Here is a 24,895-nt window from a genome sequence, read left to right on the forward strand (position 1 = left end):
ACAGGGGCCTTAATGACATACTCGGTCGGATGGCTTTAATTGATATCTCCAGAGTATTTCATCCCAAAGCATCAGAATACACATTCCTTTCAAGTGCACATGGAACATTTCCTAGGATGGAAATGTGAGGACACAAAACAAATCGTGATAAATTTAAGATGACTGAAATCATATCAAACATCTTCTCTGACCATAATAGTATGAAAATAGAAATCAATCACAAGAAAAAAATGAAAACACATGAAGATATATAAAGGTTAAATAACATATTACTAATCAATGAATGGGTTAATAATGAGATATAGAAAGAAATCAAAGGTAACTGTGAAACAAATGAAAATGAACACAAAACAACCCAAATCTAAGGGATACAGCAAAAGCAGGTCTAAGAGGAAAACTCATAGCATTACAAGTTCACCTCAAGAAACAAGAAAAACCTCAAAAAATGATCTAACTTTACACTTAAAGAAACTTGAAAAAGAACAACAAACAAAGCCCAAAGTGAGTAGAAGAAAGGAAATAATCAAGATCACAGCAGAAATAAACAAAATAGAGTCTAAAAAACAATACAAAAGATCAATGAAACCAAGAGCTGGTTCTTTAAAAAGACAAACAAGACTGACAAACCATTAATCAGACTCATAAAGAAAAACAGAGAGAGGACCCAAATAAATAAAATCAGAAATGAAACAGGAGAAATAACAAATGACACCAAAGAAATACAAAGAATTATAAAAAAATATTACAACTAACAATATGCCAACAAATAGGACAATGTGAATAAAATAGATAGATTGTAACTAATGAAATTGAAGCAGTAGTAGTAATAATAACAAAACTGCCAACAAAAGTCCTGGTCCAGATGGCTTCATGGGTAAATTTTACTAAACTTTCAAAGTAGAACTAACACCTATTCTTCTTTTATTCCAAAAAGGTCAAGAGGAAAGAAGACACCTAAGGTCCTTTTACAAGGCTAGAATAATACCAATTCTAAAACCAGATAAAGACACTACAAAGAAAAAATACTATAGGCCAATATGCCTCATTAACATATATGCTAAACTCCTCAAAAAAATATTGGCAAACCAGACCCAACAATACATTAAAAAGATCATACAAGGCCCTGGCCGGTTGGCTCAGCGGTAGAGCGTCGGCCTAGCGTGCGGAGGACCCGGGTTCGATTCCCGGCCAGGGCACATAAGAGAAGCGCCCATTTGCTTCTCCACCCCTCCGCCGCGCTTTCCTCTCTGTCTCTCTCTTCCCCTCCCGTAGCCAAGGCTCCATTGGAGCAAAGATGGCCCGGGCACTGGGCATGGCTCTGTGGCCTCTGCCTCAGGCGCTAGAGTGGCTCTGGTCGCAATATGGCGACGCCCAGGATGGGCAGAGCATCGCCCCCTGGGGGGGCAGAGCACCGCCCCTGGTGGGCGTGCCGGGTGGATCCCGGTCGGGCGCATGCGGGAGTCTGTCTGACTGTCTCTCCCTGTTTCCAGCTTCAGAAAAATGAAAAAAAAAAAAAATAAATAATAATAATAATAATAATAATAAAAAGATCATACAAAATGATCAAGTGGGATTTATTCTGGGGATGCAACTTGGGTGCAACAGCCCCAAATCAATAAATGTGATATACCATATAAACAAAATGAAAGATAAAAATCATATAATCATATCAACAATGCAGATAAAGCACTTGATAAAACCTAGCACCTATTTACAATAAAATCTCACAGTAAAGTGGGAGTAGAGGAAACATACTTCAATGTAATAAAGGCCATAATGACCAAACCACAGCCAACATCATATCCAATGGGCAAAAACTGCAAGTGTTTCCCTTAAGATCAGGAACAAGACAGGAATATCGGCTTTCACAGCTCTTATTCAACATAGTACTGGAAGTCTGAGCCACAGCAATCAAACAGAAAGAAAAAATAAAAGGCACCCAAATGAGAAAGAGAAAAGCTTAACTGTCATTATTTGCAGATGACATGATACTGTATATAGAGAACTGAAAAGATTCTACCAAAAACAGCTAGAACTGATAAATGAATTCAGTAAAGCAGCAAGATACAAAATAAATATCCAGAAATCAATTGTACTTTTATGTACCAATAGTGAATTATCAGAAAGAGAAACTAAGAAAACAATTCCAGTCACAATTGCTTCAAAAAATTAAAATACCTAGGAATAAATATAACCAATAATATAAAAAACCTGCTCTTGGAAAATTATAAGACACTGAAGAAAGAAACTGAAGAAAATACAAATAAGTGGAAACATATACCATGTTCATGGACAGGAAGAATTAACATCATTAAAATGTCCATACTACCCAAAGCAATCTATAGATCAATGCACTGTCTACCAAAAAACCAAAACATATGTCACAGAACTAGAAAAAACATTCCAAAAATTTATATAGAATCACAAAAGACCCTGCAGAGTCACAACAATATTGAAGAAGAAGAACAAAGTTGGAAGACTCTTGCTACCTGATATCAAACTATACTACAAGGCCATAGTCATCAAAACAGCATGATACTGGCATAAAAACAGGTACTAGCATGGAACAGAACAGAGAGTCCAGAAATAAACTCAGGCCTTTATGGTCAGTTAATATTTGACAAAGGAGGCAAAAACCTACATTGGGGTAAAGATAGTCTACTCAATAAATGATATTCAAATATTGGACAGATAAATGCAAAAAAAAATGATGTTAGATTACCTTCTTACATTATACACAAGAATAAACTCAAAATGGATTGCAAAGCCTGGCCAGGTGGTAGTGCAGTAGGTAGAGAGTCAACTGGGGATGCTGAAGACCCAGGTTCAAAACCTTGAAGTCGCCGGCTTCAGCATGGGATTATAGACATGACACCATAGTCACTGGCTTGAGCCCAGATATGGCTGGCTTGAAGCCCAAGGTCACTGGCTTAGGCTCAAGGTTGCTGGCTTGAGCAAGGGGTCACTGGCTCAGCTGGAGTCCCCAGTCAAGGCACATATAAAGAGCAATCAATAAATAACTAAAGTGCCACAAATACAAGTTGATATTTTTCATCTCTCTCTCTTTTTTTCTGTCTGTCTCCCTCTCTGTCTCTCTTGCTAAAAAAAAATGGATTGCAGACTTAAATGTAAGACTTGAAACCATGAAAATCCTAGAAGTAAACACAGACAGTAAAATCTCAGAAATTTCTTGTAGTAATCTTTTTTTTAATATGTCTCCTTGGGCAAGGAAAACAAAAGAAAAAATAAACAAATGGGACAATATCAAACTAAAAAATATTTGCACAGCAAAGGAAACCATCAACAAAATGTAAAGACAACCCATTACATGGTAGAACATATTCACCAATGATACATCTGATAAAAGTTTAATATCCAAAATTTATAAAGAACTTATACAACCCAATACCAAAACAAACAAACAAACAAATAAACAATCCAATTAAAAAATAGGCAAAGGACCTGAATAGGCATTTTTCCAAAGAGGACAAAGAGATGTCCAACAGACACAGGAAAAGATGCTTAAATCATCAGAGAAATGCAAATTAAAACCACAATGACATAGCACCTCATATCTGTCAGAATGGGTATCATCAATAAGTCAACAAGCAGCAAGTGTTGAGGAGGATGTAGAAAAAAGGGTACCCTTGTGCACTGTTGATGAGAAGGCAGATTAGTGTAGCCACTATAGAAAGCATTATGGAGTTAACTCAAAAATTTTTAAAAGGCCTGACCAGGTGGTGGCACAGTGGATAGAGTATTGACCTGGGATGTTGAGGACCCAGGTTCAAAACCCTGAGGTCACTGGCTTGAGCTTGGACCTCACTAGCTTGAGCACAGGGTTCCTGGCTTGAGCCCAAAGGTCACTAGCTTGAAGCCCAAGGTTGCTGGCTTGAGCAAGGGGTCACTGGTTCAGCTGGAGTTCCCGGTCAAGGCACATATGAGAAAGCAATCAAACAACGAAAGTGCCGCAACTGTGAGTTGATGCTTCTCAACTCTTTTCCTTCCTGTCTCTCTCTTTCTCCCTCTCAAAATCTCTAAAAAAAAAAAAAAAAAAAAAAAAAAAAAAAAAAAAATGAAAATGGAACTGCCTTTTGACCCAGCTATTCCACTTCTGGGAATATATCCAAAGAAACCTGAAACACCAATTCAAAAGAATATATGCACCCCTATGTTCACTGTAGCATTATTTACAACAGCCAACATTTGGAAGCAGCCCACGTACTCATCAGCCGATGAGTGAATAAAAAAGCTGTGTTATATATATTACACAATGGAATACTACTCAGCCATAAAAAAGAATATCATGAATGAACCTGGAGAGTATTATTTTTTTGCAACAGAGACAGAGAGAGGGACAGATAGGGACAGACAGGCAGGAAAAAGATGAGAAACATCCATTCTTCCTTGCGGCACCTTAGTTGTGCATTGATTGCTTTCTCATATGTGCCTTGACCGGGGGGCTACAGCAGGCCAAATGACCCCTTTCTCAAGCCAGTGATCCTGGGCTCAAGCTGGTGAGCCTTGCTCAAACCAGATGAGCCCGAGTGCCAGCTAGCAACCTCGAGGTTTTCAACCTGGGTCCTCCGCATCCCAGTCTGACTCTATCCATTGAGCCACCGCCTGGTCAGGCGAACCTGGAAAGTATTATACTAAGCAAAATACCATAAATCAGTCAGAAAAAGACAAGTACCATATGATTTCCTCTACATGTGGAACCTAATGAACAAAATAAGCTAACAAACAAAATAGAAACAGACTCATAGATACAGAGAACAGATTGACAGCTGTCAGAAGGAAAGGAGATTGGGGGGCTGGATGAAAAAAGTGAAGAAATTAAGAAAAAAACCACCTCACATTCACAGACAAGAGTATGCTGATTACCAGAAGATAAGGGGGTGAAAGGGGCATAAATGGTGACAGAAGGAGACTTGGCTTTGGGTAGTAAACATACAATATAATATACAGATGATGTGTTATAGAATGGTACACTGAAACCTATATAATTTTATTAACTAAGGTCACCCCCCAAAACTCAATGAAAATTAAAAATTAAGAATAAAAATAAAAAGATAACTCAGAAGATGTGTGGAGACCAGATCTGGTAGTGAGTGGAAGCAGGGAGGCTCGTAGGCCAGAATGGAGATGGTGGTGGCTCAACAGAGGAAGTAGGGTGGTGACAGGAGAGATGGCAGAAAGTGGATGAACTTGAGATGGCTTTTTAAGATAGAACGGGCTGGAAGAGTTATTCAGATCTATCATTTCAGTTTCACTCTGAAGTTCTGCTGTGAAAAATAGTATTTTGAGAGAATGGTCTATAAAACCATCAGTTCATCTACATCAGTGATTTTCATGGCTCCTTTTTTTGTGTGTGACAGAGACAGAGAGAAGGACAGATAAAGAGACAGGAAGAGAGAGTGATGAGAAGCATCAATTCTTTGCTGCAGAATCTTAGTTGTTCATTGATTGCTTTCTCATATGTGCCTTGACCAAGGGGTTCCAGCAGAGCGAGTGACCCCTTGCTCAAGCTGCGACCTTGAGGTTTTGAACCTGGGTCCTCCATGTCCCAGCCCAATGCTCTATCCACTGCGCCACCGCCTGGTCAGGCTTCATGGCTCCTTTAAGATGCCTTTAGGACTGCTACAGAGAGCATGAGGAGACTGGGAAGGGTCCAGATATAGCACCCCCCATCAACCAAAGCATCTCCAAATATTTTGCTTACCAAGGACGGTGTATGCACTTTCATGTAATGTCTTACATTACTTTCATGTAATGTCTCATGTCTTCAAATGAGACAAAATCATTTGAAGAAAGGATTTGTTTCCATGCTAAACTTTGGACATCACTCTTGTAAATAAGGCAGAATCTTTCTAACTGGCTCCAATATCCATTCTTTCCTTCCTTCCCAAAATAGACATCACAATGTTTAGACTTCACATGGCTACCCACCTAGACACCACATTTCTCAGCCTCCTTCAAAGCTAAATGTAACCTCATAACAAAGTTCAAGCCAATGGGTGTAAGCAGAAGACATATGGTTAACTTCTGGTCATCCCTTTAAAAATGAAACTTCTTACTCTCTTCTCCCCTTGAGCTGCCCAGGAAATGCTGACTACTGTAGTAGCCACAGTGGACTCAGAACTGGAAGTTAAATACAGTATTGAGAATGGCAGAACCTACTCACCTTGGACCACTGAACTTTTGAAATAGAGCCATCTACCCACTTTGAACTGCCCACCTATCTCTGGACTGTTAAGTGACAAAGACTATATATATATACATTGTATCTTCTGGTTTCAGTGTTATAGCAGCTTACCCTACACTCATGCAGAGTTTCAACAGCCAAAGTATGAACTACCATGTATCTCATTCCATTTTCTGCAGCAAACAGAAATGTTCCTGATAGTGGCTGCTCTGTTGGAGTGAGAAAAACAGCAGGAAAGCCCCCAGCTATTCCAGGAGCTACACAAAGTGTGTGTACAAAATAAGCCATTGTTATTACTGTTGTTTTGGGGAAGTTTTTATTATTGCAGCATCATTTTAACCTATCCTAATACATTTTGGTTGATAACAGCTGCTCTAAAATCTCCCTCTGCATTACATGAGACCAGAGAACCACAACCATCACTTGGACAGTTTGGAAAATACTGATGACTGAGTCCCACCCCTATAAATCCTGATTTAATTAGGTTGCGATGTCCCTGGCCTGAGCATGGGATTTTTTTTTTCCTCTTCTTTTCCAAGTGAGAGGAGGGCAAATAGAGAGACAGACTCCCGTATATGCCCCGACCGAGATCCAACCAGCAACCCCCATCTATGGCCAATGCTCTGCCCATCTGGGACCATGCTTTCAACTGAGCTATTTTTAGCACCTGAGGCAGAGGCTCCACAAAGCCATCCTCAGCGTCTGGAGCCAATGTGCTCAAACCAATCGAGCCCTGGCTGCAGGAAGGGAAGAGAGACAAAGACAGAGGAGGGGAAGAGGTGAAGAAACAGATGGTCACTTCTCCTGTGTGCCCTGACCAGGAATCAAACCTGGGATATCCACATGCCAGGCTGATGCTCTACCACTGAGCCAACCGGCCAGGGCCACATGGGAATTTTTATATACTTCCCTGGTAATTCTAATTTGCAGCCAGATGTCTGTGGACCATATTGCAATGTTTCCCAATGATTGTTTTTATGGCACTGTACTCCAGCATGCTGAGCGACACTGTCTATATACTGAGCGGTATTACAAGAAACACCTCCAGAATAATGATAAGGTTTAATGTACTGTCTTACACAGTGTCAACTCTGAGAACATGGAAGAAATTTCTCTGTAGTCTTGGTGTGGGAAGTATTTGTACTTTTCCTGAATAACAAGTTTACTTTCACCCTTAGACACTGCAAATCCTGTAAATGCTCTTGCTTTCCTCTGTGGGTGGTTCCTAGAAAGTTCAGAGACAAACTTGAGGCCCCCCAAGAGCAACTGACAAGGATTTCATTGAGTACGTTTTTGTGTACTCAGCACATCGTCTTACCTTTATTTTCTCCTTGGTTCATTTTATTCATTTGTGACAACATACAAGGTAACTTAAACCATGTCCAGAACACAGCAGTATATAACTGTGCTTTTTAAAATAATAAGAGAGGAGAATGTGCCGTTGACTGGAAGACAGAGAGAAGGAAAACAGGCCAGGGCACCAGCTCACCCAAGGCAACTGGAACACACAGCCACTAACACAAACGTATCCCCCAGAGTCTACTAGTTAATTTCACTGCAAAACAGAAAGTCCTGCCTCACTTAATGGAATATAAAAAGCCATGCTGAACTACCTATGCAAAATATCATGCCCGGAGAGACTAAGGATAAGCAGGAAAGTCAGTACTGAATAGCTCCTAATGCAGTGCTTTCAAATGGTGAGAATTAATCATGTGGTTCTACTCACCTTCAGCAAAGTTTCAATCTAGCAAGTTTTGTTATTCTTATTATAGATGTAAAGCCCCATTAGCTCCCTGCTCTTCTTGGTGGCTTTAATAATCATAATAGCAGGAGCTATACCACTCCTCAGCCAACTTCCTCTTAACAGCTTCCAGGATGCATGTCTGAGAACTATCTCACCACATTTCACAAATACTTCATTCTTGACAACCCACTCTATTCTTTGCATATCCTTTCATTCTGCATGGATATGCTCAAAAGAGTTATAAATTCCAGCTCTATCCAAAATTATCTTTCCTCTTGTAAACTTCTCCACGTCATCTCTTTGTCACATTCTAAAAAGAATGTCTTTATCTAATACTTTCAACAATAATTGATGACCCTGTGTTTCTTTAATTTTTATTTACTGATGAGAGAGAGAGAGAGAGAGAGAGAGGAACATTGCTATGTTCCTGTATGTGCCCTGACGGGGGATCAACCCAGCGATCTCTGTGTTTCAGGGTGATGCTCTAACTGAGCTATTCAGCGAGGGCAATGACCCTGTGTTTTATGAGTTCATCTCAGCAGTTAAATGTCATAGAATTTCTACATAAACTACAGAATAGTGTTTTCTACCAAGACGAATGAATTGATCACACACATCTGTGGAAACAGACATAAAGTCCTATAATACTAGAGTCTGAATGAACCTCAGAGGTCACCTGGCCCGTTCCACTCAAAACCCCGTTTTACAGACAGGAAAACAAAGGCCCTGAGAAATATTCATTCAGGTAGTCACTCCTGTTTACTACTTGGTGGCATCCCAGAAATCCACTGTTCAGTCACTTATTTGAAATGTGGTACATATTTTGTCATTAAGAAATAGAAAGTCAGACTCCCAGATCAGCCTACAAAATTACATTAGGTTAGATGGTCGTGATGATAGCACAATGAAGTGAATGCACTTAGTGTCACTGAACTAGTTGCCAAAAATAATTAAAATGTAAATATTACATTATATGTATATTTATCACAATTTTTTCAAAATTTCTACTTAACCCACAAAGGAGCTGAAATGAGGTACATGAGGAAGGAGGGGCGAAGGAAGGAAGAAAGCCCAGTGTCTTGCCAGGCTCCAGTGGCAAGCGAACTCGAGAGGGTCCTTCCTTAGTAAACTAACCATCTCATCTCTACAATACCCACATTCCCTCCATCTATCACTAGCTCCCAAAATTCCCTGAGGGGACTGGTCCTCCCCATTCTCAGCCATGGTGGGGCTGACCCAATCTCCTCTCTCCCTCTATAAGTGACCACTAGGCAAACCCCAACTGAAGCGCTGTTAGTTCAGGAGCCATTTCAGGCTAATAAGATTCTAGAAATGTGTGTGTGCGTGCGTGGTTTGCCAGGGGAGGAGAGTATGTCTACAAAATAAAAACCCTTATCGTTCTGCTGAAGGTACCATGAGAGGGGCTATCTCTTCCTACAGACAGGACAATAGATGCGTGGGAGATCCTGAGCCACTGTGGCCATTTGCTGCCACCATGACAGGTGCCAAACTGAGATGTAAGCCAGCACACAGAACCGAGCAAAGAAGAGCAGCAATGTTCAAAGAGCTACAGAGGAAGAGAGCAGAAGCCTGATGAAGTCATGACCTTACTGAATAAGCCACACCTGATGTCAGCCACACTTACACCTGGACTTTCTATTGGCATGAGCCAATGGTTCGATATTTTGCCTTAGCCAGTTGGTGTTGAGTGTCTGTTTATTTGCAACTGAAAGATTCCCAACAAACACAGTTCCAGAACAAAGTCTGGAATAGACTAAGTTTGATCCTCATTCACCTTTTTTTGACACCATCTCCCCACCAGCACCCACTGTCTCTTCCTCCCCAGGCACCCAGCGCCCTCCATCTGTCCCAAGGCCTGCATTCTGATACCCTGCCCAGGTCTGCACTAACTCCCCAAGTCAGCCCCTGACTTCGCCTGTCCCTTTCCTCTTACATCTATTATACCACAGCCCCCACTGCAGATCCAGAAAGCAAAATTAAAGAAAAATGCATAAACTATTATGAGTCTATTGCAGCTGAGGCTAAACGGGACTCAGTGTTTGTCCGTGTCTACATCAGTTTGTGTAGGTCAACATGCACGAGAGTCACTGCTAGAAGCAAGTCCTGTTTACAGTCCTGGGGCAGAGGCCACGCCATGTCTGTTCCCCAGTGAAACCTACAAAGAGAGTTGCAGGCTGATGGCATAGAAGCTGGCTTTACAAGGGGATCTGCAAGATGCAGGGCACAGGAAGTGCCACTCAAGGGCCCAGGGGGCAGAATGTGACCCAGAGCTGAAAATGTCTGGAACACAGCTTGAACAGAGAAGCTGAAGAATATGGGTGCTGTTTGCCACCTTCTAGGTTTAGACTGAGAAACAGCGTCTTAGTTAGAAGGAAGCTGTGTTCTCACAAAGGCAGGGCAACTGGCGCGGAAGAAGCCTCCTTCAAAGGTTGTGGCAGCAGACATCAGTGAGGGACAGAGAGATGAGCACCCTCTGGACTCAGAAAGGTGAGGCAAGGTGTTGCCTTCCTATGACTACAGGTAGGAAAGCTGTACAAGCAAACTGGATGCTTACTGTTGATGCCTTACAACTCTTCCTGTTCCTCCTTCTCTTGTCCCACATATGTCAGGGAAATGTCCATGGAGACCTACTGGCTGGTGAGGGATGGGGATCTCCAGGTTGCAGAGAGGGGAATTTAATAGGTGAACACTCAAACCAGGATGTCAGGGAGTGCCAGAGGAGATCTGGAGCTGTGTCACAGAGCTGCGTGGAGGACAAGGTTCTACAGGGGGTTGACAGCTGGAAAGTCGTCATCAGGTGGAAATGGTGAGAACTCTTCAAGGAGACAGAATGGCATGACTGAGGGGGTGGAAGGAAGAACACGGGGCAGAGGGGACAAGCTTTCTCTTGGGGAAATAAGGGGAGGACACAGTGTGAAAGGACAAATAGCCCCAAGGACACTGGGATCTCTGTTGACAAGGACTGCGCTTTGTCTCTTCTTAGTTGTGGTGGGTTTTTATAAGATGGTAAGATGAGCAAATCTGTGAGCAGTGAGTCAAACTACAATAATGTATAAATGACTAAAGCCCCTTAAGGCTCCTGGGAATGTTCACATTTTAAAAATAGGCTGCTCGGTAACCCAAATCATCTTGAAACTCTTCGGATTTCAGGAAAAGTGAAAGCACTCAGGGATTCTGGGGCAGGGCACCACCCGGAACGAGGTCCTGGCCCAACACTAACTTCCCGCGCCCACCTTGAGGGTCTGGCTGGTTTCCACAGTGCTTGCTGGTTCTTCTCCCCTCGGGGACCCATGGTGTGAGAACACTCCAGGGTCGGTTTGTGTTGCTTTAAACAAGGCCACCGTTGTGGAAGGAGGCCTGGATAATGGTGGATGTTTTTCGTGTATTTGTAAGTCGGACATATTTAAGTTTCATCTGGTTGTACTTTTTAAATAACCTGCCACACTCATTTAAAAATTAACATTAGTGGATATATTTAATGTCACTGAATTAGATACTTAAAATGGTAAAATTAATATTTTGTGTATTTTATCAGTTTTAAACAGCATAATTTTATTTTTTTTAAAAGCATAATTTTTAAAACACCATAGTCCTTCCTTTTTTTTTTTACAATTAACTCTGTATATAGAAGTATTAGCTAAACAAAATACTTAGAAATATGAAATTGACATTTTACTGGGTTAGTTTAAACCCTGAGCATCACTAGTCATGCTGAAATAGCAATAATAACGATACCCACAAGACACAATATTACTCCTACAATGTATATTTAACATAGTTTTTTAAAAAGAGATACTATTTTGCTTAATTTCCATTTTATGGATCAAAAAAAATATTTATATTATATTAAAGTGAGTATAATAACCAATATCAAATGGAAAACTGAGCCTTTGCTACCACAAGCTCTTCCTACAATGTGGAGACCAAAGGCATCAAAAATATCCCCTAAACTAAATCATCCCTCAAGCTTTCTGAAATTAGCAGAGAATGTTTGCAGCTGACCTATTTCTCTCGCACACGACAGTGCTGATAATTGACTTTTGTCCCCCAGGGAAGTGCTCAGATATAATTGAGCAGCACCTGCCACACAGTGAGCCCAGTTCTACGTACCCAATACCTCCCATAAATACGGTGCTGAGCTCAGGACTCAAGCATTCTGCTTTCTTCTTAACTGTATCTCTCAAGGAAGAAATATTATAATTACCAAAGCTGAGTTATTATGAACACCTAGATAAAATAAAATATTTGGAATTATAATACATTTCTATTACTAAAACTTATCGGAAATGATGGCAATAACCACTTATACCGCTCTGACAGTTTTCTTTAATCCTGTTGTTCTCATCTCATTATATTATATAAATACTCTTCTGCAGATGCGACACTCAGTTCTGTCCAACCTTGAAGACAAAGGAGGACAACATCAGGGGTCTGAGGTCCATGCAGGTCAAAAAATTCAGCTAAAAATGACCTATGAATGCAACTCCAAATAAATAAATACGATCTATGCCATTCAACACCACCACTTGAAAAGCCATCTGGGACATGGGCTTTTCCCCACACTGGCCAACATCCTCACCTTTAGACCAGGGGCTACAACTGGGACCCCTCAGCTGGTGTTGAGAATACATTAATGAAAAAAATGTGAAGCCAGTCACAAAAGATCATATATTATTGCATGATTCCAGTTACGTGAAACATCCAGAACAGGCAAACCTATAGACTCAGAGAGTAGATTAGGGGTTGCTTAGGGCTGGGGGTGGGGGGAATGAGGGGAAACGACTGCTGACAGGTACAAGTTTCTTTGAGGATTATGGAAGTGTTTTACTAGATTATGAAAACTGACAACTGAATGCAGCCTCTGAATTCCTAAATGACTCTCCCCTTTCTGTTACACACACACACACACACACACACACACACACACACACACAATGAAGCCTATAGAGCACTCTAACCTTAACAGTGATCACTTTCCTACCTGTTCGATTTGGAAACATAATCAGTGTTTGAGTTATTGGGACTGGCACTAGGCCATTCAGGAAGAAAGGAGGACAGTAGGATAAATGCATCTACATAAGTCACTGTGCATTTCCATTACTGCTGGTCTCTCCTGTATTAAAATGTTTTTTTCAGTCTGACTTGTGGTGGCACAGCGAGTAGAGTGTCAACCTGGGATGCTATGGTCCCAGGTTCAAAACCCTAAGGTCGCCAGCTTGAGTGTAGGGTCACCAACTTGAATGTGGAATCATTGACATGACCCTATGGTCACTGGCTTGAGCAAGTGGTCACTGGCTCAGCTTGAGCCCCCAGTCACGGCACATATGAGAAGCAATCAATGTACAACTAAGGCACCGCAACTATGAGTTGATGCTTCTCATCTCTCTCCTTTTCTCTCTCTTTTCTGTCTCTGTCTCTGTCTTTCTCTCTCTCTCTCTCTCTCTCTCTCTAGCTGTCTCTCTCTGTCTCTGTCTCTCTCTCTCTAGTTCTCAAAAAATATTTTTTCAAAAATAAATTTTTCTAATTTAAAAATAACACAATATTCAAACACAGAGGACACTGCAAAAGTTTGCCATTTCTAGCGATTCTGATAACCAGGAAAAATACAGACTCTTCAAGAGTATGTTTACAAAATATTTTCTCAAGTTTATGTTTACAAAATATTTCCTCTCAAAACATAGACTACTACTATAACAATTAAATTGCAACTCTGGAAAAAGATACTCCAGCAACAGAAAGAAGATATAAAATGAGAAACAAAATAGAAATGGCTTATCATCCAAATGATTGCAGTGAACTGATCAGAAGGATGCTGTAACGTAGCATAAGTTTTACAAGCCCCTCTTTCATAATGCTTTCAGTACCTGACGTTCAAGTGCTGGATGCCACCATCCTTTCAGATTCAAGTAATTGCCTCTACTCTGTTTACAGAATAAGAAAATAGGAAAGTTTGCAAAAGGGCATGCTCACCCTGGTTAAAATGAGAGCTACCCTCAAGGAATTTCGAAGCTTGGCCTACATTCACTCCAGATGTTGATCACATACCGACCTTATCTACTTCGGAAACCTGGCTGCCATAGTGCACAGCTTATCATTTTGTTACTTGAAAGCAATAAAATTATTCCCTTAAAACTCAGTCTATAATTTAGCCTTTTCATTAGCTCGGGCTTCTAACTCAACCCTACCCCTCTCCCTGCCCCAGTTCACATGGCTAATTCTATGTAAAATTCCTGATGATTTGCTCCGTAGTCTATACCTTACCTTCCTTCTAGGAGAATGAGCACTGGATTCTACCTCAACGTTTTCCTGGTTCGCGAAGGACCAGGGCATGTTACTGTGTGAAGGCAGGACAATACTGGCTGCTTCAATCAGAGTGTGTATTTATGGGGGCCCTTCGGAGTCAACAGCCTGGCTCTTCTTGAGTCTTATTAATTTGATGCTTTCTAGTGTGGAGAGGTATTCTAAAGGGAGTGTGTGACTGCAAATGGTTAAGGAAGTGCTCTGCACAGCCCACAGCGGGAATATTGGTCAACAGCTGGCTTCAGAGGAAGGGAGAGGCATCCAGGGGCTCTGCTTCCACTGGCACATCCTGCTGAAAACGGGCTCAGAGGAACTGTTTTTGAGGCCTGTAACCCACCCTAAGCACATACGTTCCTCCTTGGAAGACGGTCCAGTGAAGGGGAGTAGGCAGAGAGCGGCACTGCTTGTGGTCCTAGGACGCACTCCATTCCAAACTGTGGATTGAAAAGCACACAGAGGCCAAACACAGAGAGCCACAGGGCAAAACAGGGCCTCCTGCCCACAACTCACGTGTCTGTGGATGGTTCTCAGAGTCAACGGTGAATATGGGTGCCCTGGTTAGGGTTTATGCTTTTTCCTGAGCCTGAGCTGCGGAAATGAGACTAAGAAGGCACAAAAATTGGACGAAGATGATCTCCAACCTCAGCCAGAAAAGGTGGGTCAGACCTAGAGTTGCTGGGCTCAGCTAACCTCACTGAGTTAATAGACTCACCAGAACTAGAGAACCTGGTTAGTACAACTAACTACTCCATGTGGTTTGGCTAAACCACATCCTCTGAGCTCCACCTCTGCCATGTCCCTTGATAAGGAGCAGTCTCTGCTCCATGGTACCCAGGGACCACACTGTCTGGGGCAGCACAGGAAGTAATTAAGGGGAGGGGCACAGCAAAGCCAAGGTCATGTTCAGCTTGTTTCCACTCAGCATCCTATAATTTTCTAGAATTATAGATTAAGATTTGAATTAGAATTTATCTAAGTTTCAATAAAATGTTACCATCCTAAACTGAAGGATAAATGTTCTTTCTTTCACAGAAATGACATTTAGAGAACTCAGTGCCAAAAATAGAGATTTGGAGAAAAGCAGAAATGACTGGCTAACTGGTTAGCTGCCCAATAATTAGATTTCTCAATCAGCAGCTTCATCAATTCAGTTTTATTTACTCAATCCCAAGAGCAAGAATTTGTCATCAGAGGATGAGTTTGGTCTTGCTCAATGAAATCTCAATTTGGGCAGATGCATTCCAGAGACAATTCACAAAATAAACAGTTATAAACTTTTCCTTAAAGTTCCTTGTAACTGAATCGTACCTTTAGCAATGAAGTTCTACTTACAGAGCAAGTACAAACTTCTAATTCTGCTGATGAAAAATGATTCATTATAGCCTTCCATGCAACTGAAATACAATAATGGCTGTGCTCTTGCCTGTTGCTCTCAGAATTATTCCTCCCGTTTCCTGGGGGTTGTGGGAGGGAAGAGTTGGGGCAGTCTCGTAGGCTGTTTCCCGGGCTCCCACGTTAGCTGCCTTCCAGCTAGGCTCCACCAACGGGAGACACTCTGGGGGCTGGGGAATGAGGGTGTCAACTGGGGGCGGAGAAGAGAAAGAAACCAGAATATACCCCCCATTCTCTCCACCATAGTGGGTTCTCTGGCAGAGGCTGTGTTTCATCAGCACCCTGTTTTTTAATTGAGATACAATTGAGAAATAACATTATATTAGTTTCAGGTGTACAACATAATGATTTCGTACTTGTCTATATGACAAAATGATCACCACAAGTCTAGTTAACATACATCACTATTCACAGACTGTTACAACTTTTTTCTTATGATGAGAACTTTTAAGATCGACTCTCTTAGCAATTTGCAAAATATTCAAAACAGTATTACTTATTAACTATAGTCACCATGCTGTATATTACATCCCAGGACTTATTTATTCTATAATTGGCTGGAGTTTGTACCTTTTCACCTAGTTACTCATTTCACCCACCCCCACCTCTGGTAACCACCAATCATATCTCTGTAACTATAAACAGGGTTTGTGTTTTGTTTTTAGATTCCACATAAAGATGAGATCCTACAGTATTTGTCTTTGTCTGACTTATTTCACTTAGCATAATACCCTCAGAGTCTATCCAGATTGTTGCAAACAGCAAGATTTCCCTCTTTTTATAGCTTAATAATATTCCATAATACATATGCCACACTTCATTTATCTGTTCATCCATCCATGGACACTTTGGTTGTTCCCTTATCTTGGCTATTGTAAATAATGCTGCAATGTACATGAGGGTGCATATATCTTTTTGAGTTAGTGTTTTTGTTTTTGTCAAATAAATATCCAGAGTGCCTTTGCTGGATCACATGGTCGTCTCTATTTTTCATTTCCTGAGAGACCTCCATACTGCTTTCCACAGTGGTCGCACCAGCTTACACTCCCACCAACAGTGCACAAGGGTTCCCTTTCCTCCACATCCTCACCAACACTTGTTATTTCTTGTCTTGTTGATGACAGCCATTCTGTCATTCTGTATGAGGTGATGTCCTTCATGTCTGCTGCTCCAGCAAACAGTGCCTCAGCGACTGCAGCATCTACCGGGCGATCCCAGCACCCGGGCTCCAGTGAGAGTTTCAGCTCCTGGTGCTTCTCACATGGAGCTTCCTGCTACTGCTAACATCTAGGTTTAGCTTCCAATCTCTCTCATCACCTGTTCAACCAGGTCTCTATCCTGAAGTCCCTCAGTTGTAAAAACTCAAGTAGTTTTATTGGTTAGACAAGATGATCTGTGACCAGTAAATAAAAGCAAAGAGAAAAACTACTGTGTAACCATGAACAATACAAACAAAAATTCCATCCCATGATAAAATCGGGGGAAAAACTAGTCTCCAGATTCTCCAGTTGTTGCTTTGTTCTTCACAATTACCATATAAATTAAGAGTACTTCTGGGACATAAGAGGAATAAGTTCCACATGTTCTTTTGTGTGTCCATATCTATGTGTGTTTGTGTCTTTATTCTTCAAGAATGAAGACCATTGTGGTAGAAAAACTGTAGAATCTGAGACTGTTTCACTATTAATTGGCGTGACTTTGGTGAGAACTTTATGTCCTTTGGTCTCTGTTTTGTTTATCTGAAACGGGGTAATGATGCACTTTTCCTCTGCAATCTCCTCCTGTTCTAAAATTCTGTGAGTCTGTTACAGATAAATTTTGCATGGATATATACATATATATATATATATACACATATATATATGCCTCTAGGCATGTGATTATTCATAGAACTATGCACAAAGTATATACACCTTCTGTTGATGAATTTGAATTTCATTGGAGAAAAATTTGCATTTCATCAGAAAAAAGATTTCTATAATCAGTGCTCAAATTATAACCCAAAGAATTTTTTGCCAAGTTGTTTTATTATAGTATCAACTTAGTATTTTAATGTGTTTTAGATCTCTAAATACAGTGTGGGTTCACTGAATTATTGTAATGATCATTTGATTAGCATACCTAAAAAAATACAAGGTTCCTTGCTTTAACATAGATGGCCCCAAAGATGATTGTGACAATATCTTCCATTCTACATGCTCTTTCATACAGTGACCTCGCTGCACCCTATCAAAATACAGAGTCTATTTACCCTCCCTTTGAAACTAGGCTGGCCCCTTGGTCTGTTTTGATTTAAAGATTGGAACAGAAGTAGTGTCAGGTAGCTTTTGATAGGTCTTACCAAATCTGCAGCTGCAGCCTTTACTTCCTGGAATGCACCCACTAGGAACCAGCCGCCATGGAAGCCCAAGCAACCACACTGAGAGGACCAGGTAGAGGAAAACCGAGCCCCATGCCGAAAGCTCTAGATCAGTTCCCAGCCAGCAGCCGGCACCAACAGCCCATCCACACGAGCTATTTTAGATCTCTCAGCCATGCCAGTGCCCAGATAACATCACATAAAGCAGAACTGTCTGGTCAGCACACAAAATTTTTTTTAAAAAAGTGTTATTGCTTTTTTTTCTTTAATTTATTTATTCAGTTTAGAGAAGAGAGACAGAGAGAGAGAGAGAAGAGAAGAGGGGAGGAGCAGGAAGCATCAACCCCCATATGTGCCTTGACTGAGCAAGCCCAGGGTTTTGAACCAGCGACCTTAGCATTCCAGGTCGACGCTTATCCACTGCGCCACCACAGGTCAGGCAAAAAGTGTTGTTGCTTTAAACCACTAAATATTGCGATTTTTTTTTTTTACTAAGCAGTCTCTCCCTATTAAACAAAATGTTTAATATGGAAGCAGAACTCCACACCTAAAATATGTTAAGCTAGTCCTCTACCCATCCGTTCCTTCATTCATTCAAATGAATACAGGGGTTGGGAAAAATAGGTGTGCAGTTGTGACTATAAAGAACAGACTTTATTGCTGTAATACTATTTATTGATTTTTATTTTTTAAAGATTTTACTTATTGATTTTTAGAGAGAGGAGAGATAGAGAAGGGGGGATAAGAGGAACGGGAAGCATCAATTGATAGTAGTTGATTCTCGTATGTGCCTTGACCAGGCAAGCCTGGGGATTCGAACCAACAACCGCAGCATTTCAGGTAGATGCTTTTATCCACTGTGCCACCACAGGTCAGGCCTACTGATTATTTTCCATATGAACAGATGTAACCCTACTTCTGCCCATCCCTATATTTATTAGACATATGCTACACTAAATGCTGAGGAGCTAAGGAGACCAAATGCAGACATGCCCTGCCCTAGTGGCACTTAGTATCTGGATGAGGAGAAAGACATTAACAGAAAAATCTAATTACATGTTAAATTATAGTAGTGGCGGTGCTACTGAGAACTGGCATAATGCACTCTGGGATGAGGTGCATGATTAAGAAACTGATCTCATCAAGGAGGTTAGAAAAAGAAGTGATGACTAAAGTCAGGTCTCAAGGAAGATTAAAAGTTAACTAGGCAGACGAGAGAACAAGAGCCTTCCAGAGACAGGGCTCAGCATGCGCAAACATGGCCTATGGCAGGAGGGAGAGTGATGTGGTCAATATCTGTGTTCAGAACTAAGAGATCTGGGCTCAACATGAGGCTGGTAGGGGCCAGGTATTCTAAGAATTTGCAGTCCTCATAAGTGCAGACTTAAAAAGGAGGGGTAACCCAACCAGTCCCACTCTGATCAGATTTTCTCTTCAAGCCTCAGTGAGGAGAAAACTGGGAGTAACCCCCGTAAGAGTAACCTGGTGTATCCTACCATACAAACTGTGTGTGCAGTGAAATCCATGGGTATTTCAATACTCAGTGCACATGGGCATTGTGCCCACGCCCTTATTCCTTGCTATATTGCTACATACTATGCTATCCATACTCAGTTTCTTTTTATACATCTATGTCTCCACGACTAGACTATTAAATCCTTTGGGTATTGGGGCTGTGTCCCATTCGTTTTTTTCATTCCTCCTTTATAGTAGGTAGCAGACTGCTGGGCACATAGCAAATGTTTAATAAGTGTTTCCTAAAAATGAAAATATGAATAAATACTTCATTCTTACATAGCCTGTCCTAAGTAATCTCTTGGGAAAAAATTCTACAGCCTCACTCGGAAAGCCATCCCAATGATGGCAACAATCTTAGAAAAGTTTTTGCTATAAAACCTCATTCCTTTCTAATTGCAGCCAATTCTTGAGTTTCATCTTCAATGCAGACCAAGAACAGTCTTGGTCTTCCAAAGAATGCCTTTGTGTGCAGTTTGAAGATCATTACTGGGTCACCCTTAGTTCTCTCTCCTTTCACTGACAAAATAATCTTCTCACCGTTCCTCAAAGAAACCACTTAGTTGAGCCCTGGATTCATTCCAAAACCTCCATCCCTCCTAAATTGTGGAGGCCAGCAATCTATTAAACCAGGAAACAAGGTCAAGGATGCCTGAGGGACTTTCTGCGCAGTCCGCAGAGTCGAAGCAGGCTGTTTCTCACTCTGCTTGCTTTCAGGCCAACTCACATGTATGCATGTGTAGGTGTGTGTATACACATATGTATATTGCATGTATACACACAAAATACTGTAATTTTTTCCCAGCTCAAAGGATAAACACTGTTTTACTGAGTTTGCAAACTGTCCTCTGTTCCTCACCATCACCCCAATCTTACCCGTCTAATTTGACACATCAGTTTTTTCTTAGTGAAAGCTTCCTTTCCATATATTTGTAAATAATATGACAGAGAAATGAGCGCACTATTTTTATTGGTATTGCCACTATCTTCTTCATGTGCAAAAGTATCACACAGACTGGGACATATCACCAAGAAATTCCAGCACTCCAATGCATCAAGAATTCAAAAATAATAAATCACTGGTCATTCAACAAATAACGAAGCTCCAATAACATAAAGAGCTGTTGTGCTTTAAAAAAATTTTTTTTGGCACTTAGGTGCAAACTGTTCAATTTTATTTCAAAAAATACACTGTCAAATTTCATTTGCAAACATTTTTTATATCTTCTCAAAGAAATTAATATCTGGTATTTTTATTGCAGATATTATAGAAACTCGTATTATGACATTTAAATACATAAGATCATGTGTAGGATACTTACTGAACTATAAGTGCTTACAGAAATTATGTATCTTTTGCAGAAATAAATAGGAAGATTATATATATGATAATTATACAACTAACTCCTAAAGTTAAATTAGACAATTTTATTAAACTAACAAATCCCAGTTTCAGAAAGAATTATGAAATATATTTGTTCTAAATATCTGCATTGGTTTAAATTACTCCTCAAATTATTTACCATATAATACTATTCATATTTTTATGACAACACATACCAGCACGCTGAACAAGGACTTATATTGTATTACCTCAACCATCTATTAGAAAAAACTGAAGAAAGAATAAGAATATTGAAAGACTATTGATTGTTGTGTTTGTGGTTGGAAGAAGAAATCATCAGTGCAGTGATGGTGTAGAGAATTCAAAAGCTTTAGTCAAACAGTTCATGGAATAGGCTGACACAAAGTTGGTATTTCTAAGAATTTTGCAACAATACAACATTTACCAAACACAGGTACCCACCAAATAAACAAGAATAAGATCTCAGTCACCTAACTAAATTTTTTTTGAAGATGAAGGAAGAATGTCTTTGCCTTATCCGATACATAAAGAATCTAAACACAGCAAAGGGAATGGGAATAGAATGTACTTTTAGAATGAATTCATAATCCAAAACATATTCATTTAATAATGCACATCTTAGTGTTCATTGAATAAAGAGAAATAGTAATGGTTTTTAACTCTGTAGAAAATGTCTTTTGTCACAAATATCTAATGTTTTATCACCCTTTTAGAGAGGTCTGAGTCCAATTTTGAGTCTAAAGCCCATTCATCTTGGATAACCTGTTCAAATTAATGAGATAATCTCTAAAGTAACACAGCAAAGCTGTCATCATAGCTTAAAAACACATTACACAATGTTCCAAGTGACCTAGAGGGAAAAGAACTGGTCAAGGTCACTCCAGCGGTCCACAGTGGAGCCTGGGATAATAAGCATCTTGGTGCAATGACCAAAGTCCTCCCCAGGTCACCCCTAACACATACACACCTTGACAGTTTCTGTTCCAAAAAGAGATTAAGGTGACTCACTTTTTTCTTTCTTTCTTTCTTTCACGATCTCCCTAGCACCCAGCAGCTATGTAGGGGTGGTTTCATTTGCAGCACATGGACAGTACGAAAATTAAGCATCAATTGGTCAAGATAAACGGCACCTAGGCATTTAGCATATCCTGCGATCGTTCGCACACACATAGCGCACAAGAACCACGCAGAAGGAACAACCGCTAAGAAATACGCACTAAGTGTATTACCGCCCAGACCCCGGGAACTGAGTGCCGGCCTTCGCTTATTTCTATTTAAACAGATCCGGCCGTCTTTTCCTAATTTAGAGAACCAAGGAAGCGATCCCAAAGTGAGACCTAACTTTCTGTTCAAAGTATCTTTCATTTGACTAGAGCTTGAGATCTCTTCCAAACCCTAGACAAAGAAAATGATTCAAAATAGAAGAGACCCTATCAAAGTGGTCCGCGGCCCCACGGGCTTTGGTTACTCAAAGTCATATTACACGTCTTAAAGACATTTCCCTGCTAACTGAGAATGCAACCAGAAATACTCCAGTCTCAAATTCAATGTTCCCGGTGTTAGCCCAGGTCCCCGCTGACTTGCGTCCACACGAACAAACTAACTTTCTAGGGCGCTGGGGAGACGCCTGGACGCGAAGATTTCGCGAGCAACCGGCAGAGAGAAAAGGTCGCAGCCGGAGCGCCTGCCCCGGCGGGAAAGAGGCGCGTGGAGACGCCACCGCGGGTCCGGCACGTGCGGGCTGCGCTCGGCCCCGGCCCCCCACGCCGCGCGCTCGGCCTCCTGCTGCCCAACAGGCGCCCTCGCTTCCGTCCCGCGCCCGCCTCCTACCTGTCTGAGGATGAAGCTGGTAGAAGTGGTGCTGCCATCGGATCTTTTCAACCTGCTCCTCCGGGTCGTGGTGCCTCGGGCCACCTGGACTCGACACACGGGGCCAGAGAGAAGCGGGTGAGGACGCAGCGTGGAGCCGGGCGACCACCCTCGGCTAGAGTCCGCCTCCAGACTAGCTCCCTGGGGTCTCCCAGAGCCCGCACCCACGTCTCCTCCGCGGCCCCCAGATCCAGCCCCTACCCCCACCCACCCACTCCAATCCTCGACAGCTGAAAAGGCGCCTGAGAGAGCAGCCCGCGAGCACCCACCACATCCATTAACAAAGACTCTCAGGGTGCGGGGTCCGAGTCCCCGGCATCTGCTGGGGAAGGCTGCGGGCTCCGGAGCGGGAGCGCAGAGATCGGCCGAGGTGAGGAGGGGGGGGGGGGGAGGAGAAGGAGGAGGAGGAGGAGGAAGAGGAGGAGGAGGAGGAAGAGGAGGAGGAGACAGAGGAGGAGCCGGGGAGAAAGGGACCCGGAGGAGTGGGGGGGGGGGGAGTCGCCGACTCCCAGGACCGGGGGCCCCGAGCGCGGGCACGAAGGCGGGGCGCTCTCGGGTAGCCGGCGGGGGGGTGGGGATACCTGCGAGGGGGGCGAGTGCGGCCCGTCCGCGGTCCCGTTCTTGGCGTGGGAGGAGGACATGGTTCACAGCTGCATGGCCTGCCCTAGCGCGGTGGGCGGACCCACAGGTCCCTCAGGCTCGGAAGCGGGGGAGGGGAAGCGGCAGGACTTCCCCACCCGGCTCCGGGACCGTGCGGGCTCGCGGCTCCCTGCCCGCACTTCTGAGAGCGCGGCAGCTTAAAGGGACCGAGGCGCTTCCCCCACGCCCGCAGCGGCGTCCCGGGCAGCAGCCCCCGCAGACGGAGGTCCCGCAGAGGGGTTTCGCGGGATCTCGCCCACCCGAGCCGATGGGGAAAAGCGCTCTCCCACCTAGCGAGTGCCTTACATCAGAGCCTTCCAGAGGATAAAGGGAGGGGGAAGTCTGCGGTGGGGGTGGGAGGATTAAAATAGTCTTGCACAGTTTAAAATGAGACAAAGGTGGCACGGTTCATGATTCAGGACTTGGAGAGGGACGCTGGTGCTGCATGGCAGAGTGGGAAGAGCCAACCGGTGTGTGTGTGTGTGTGTGTGTGTGTGTGTGTGTGTGTGTGTGGCATTGGAATTTTAATAGGGCAAGAGCAGAACCTTCCTGGCATGGGGTTTTGTGGTTTGTTTTTGTCCGTGCTTTTGTCTTGTTTTTGCCAACTCTGGCCTCAGAACCCAGAGCCATAGACTTCCAGGCAGCCCCCGAGCCCCTGCCAGCCTGAGTCTGATGGGAGATGCAGCCCCGCAGGGGACAAGCTTGTCCTAAGCAGTTTTGAAGGTCATGTTAGACCTGCCAAAAAAGCAAGAGTTGGCCACGTGCCTCCCATTTCTACGTGGATAGCTGTTTTCAGGGGAGAAAACTCATCTATAAAACTGTACATAATCTTTGCCATTGTTGCAACCCTGGATTTCCTGCCGCAAATACATACAAAAGATTAATTTGAGTTCAAATTAAGCAAATTGTAGAGATGTGGCATTTAAAGTAATAAGAAGAGGGAAGAAAAATATATGTGAATTAAAAAATTAAAAGATCAGTTTAACTATAGTTACTGCCTGAGAAATCCATTTTTAAAATATGCATAGTATCTTAAATTGCTAAATCAGTCCATGTCACAGTGCATTTCAGGATATTTTTTTTAAATGGAAACTACCATATTTTTTAAAAAAAAACTGGTTGGCGTTATTGAAGTGCTGATTATATCTTACCATTCACCACTTATTTCCATTCCTACCTCCTTCACTTAATCGAGTTCCGACAGTCTAATAATTAGTCCCTTTGCCTCCAGGCTCTCTACTGCAGCATGTGCACACACACACACAACACATGCACACACTTCATTCTATTTACACACTATAGGCAAAGCCATTTTCCTAAAACCCCTTTGCCCAAGTCACTCTTCTCTAAAAGGCACCTACTGCTTGCTCTCAGCTGCCCACAGGATAGGGACCAAACTCCATCATCAAACAACCAAGCTTTCCTTCTCTCCCTGTGTTTCTAGTCATCACCTCATTTCTCCAACTTGATCTCCCCATACAGACC

The 24,895-nt window shown here is 42.2% G+C and overlaps 1 protein-coding gene across 2 annotated transcripts in view; it reads right to left on the bottom strand.

Annotated features, from left to right (window-relative positions):
* Positions 1-23,440, bottom strand: part of CACNB4 (calcium voltage-gated channel auxiliary subunit beta 4) — a 280,735-nt gene extending 257,295 nt beyond the window's left edge. The window contains exons 1-2 of one of the 2 annotated variants that reach the window (XM_066345078.1): positions 23,353-23,440; positions 22,733-22,816 (exon numbers count right to left, since the gene is read on the bottom strand). In XM_066345078.1, the coding sequence (XP_066201175.1) occupies positions 22,733-22,816; positions 23,353-23,412 (144 nt within the window). In that variant the 5' untranslated portion in view covers positions 23,413-23,440. Of the gene's footprint in view, positions 1-22,732; positions 22,817-23,040; positions 23,145-23,352 lie in introns of those variants that run through there. The other variant, XM_066345079.1, reaches the window with a different exon arrangement.
* Between the last annotated feature and the right edge of the window lie 1,455 nt (positions 23,441-24,895).

The sequence above is a fragment of the Saccopteryx leptura genome, chromosome 7 (assembly GCF_036850995.1).
Source record: "Saccopteryx leptura isolate mSacLep1 chromosome 7, mSacLep1_pri_phased_curated, whole genome shotgun sequence".
NCBI lineage: Eukaryota > Metazoa > Chordata > Mammalia > Chiroptera > Emballonuridae > Saccopteryx > Saccopteryx leptura.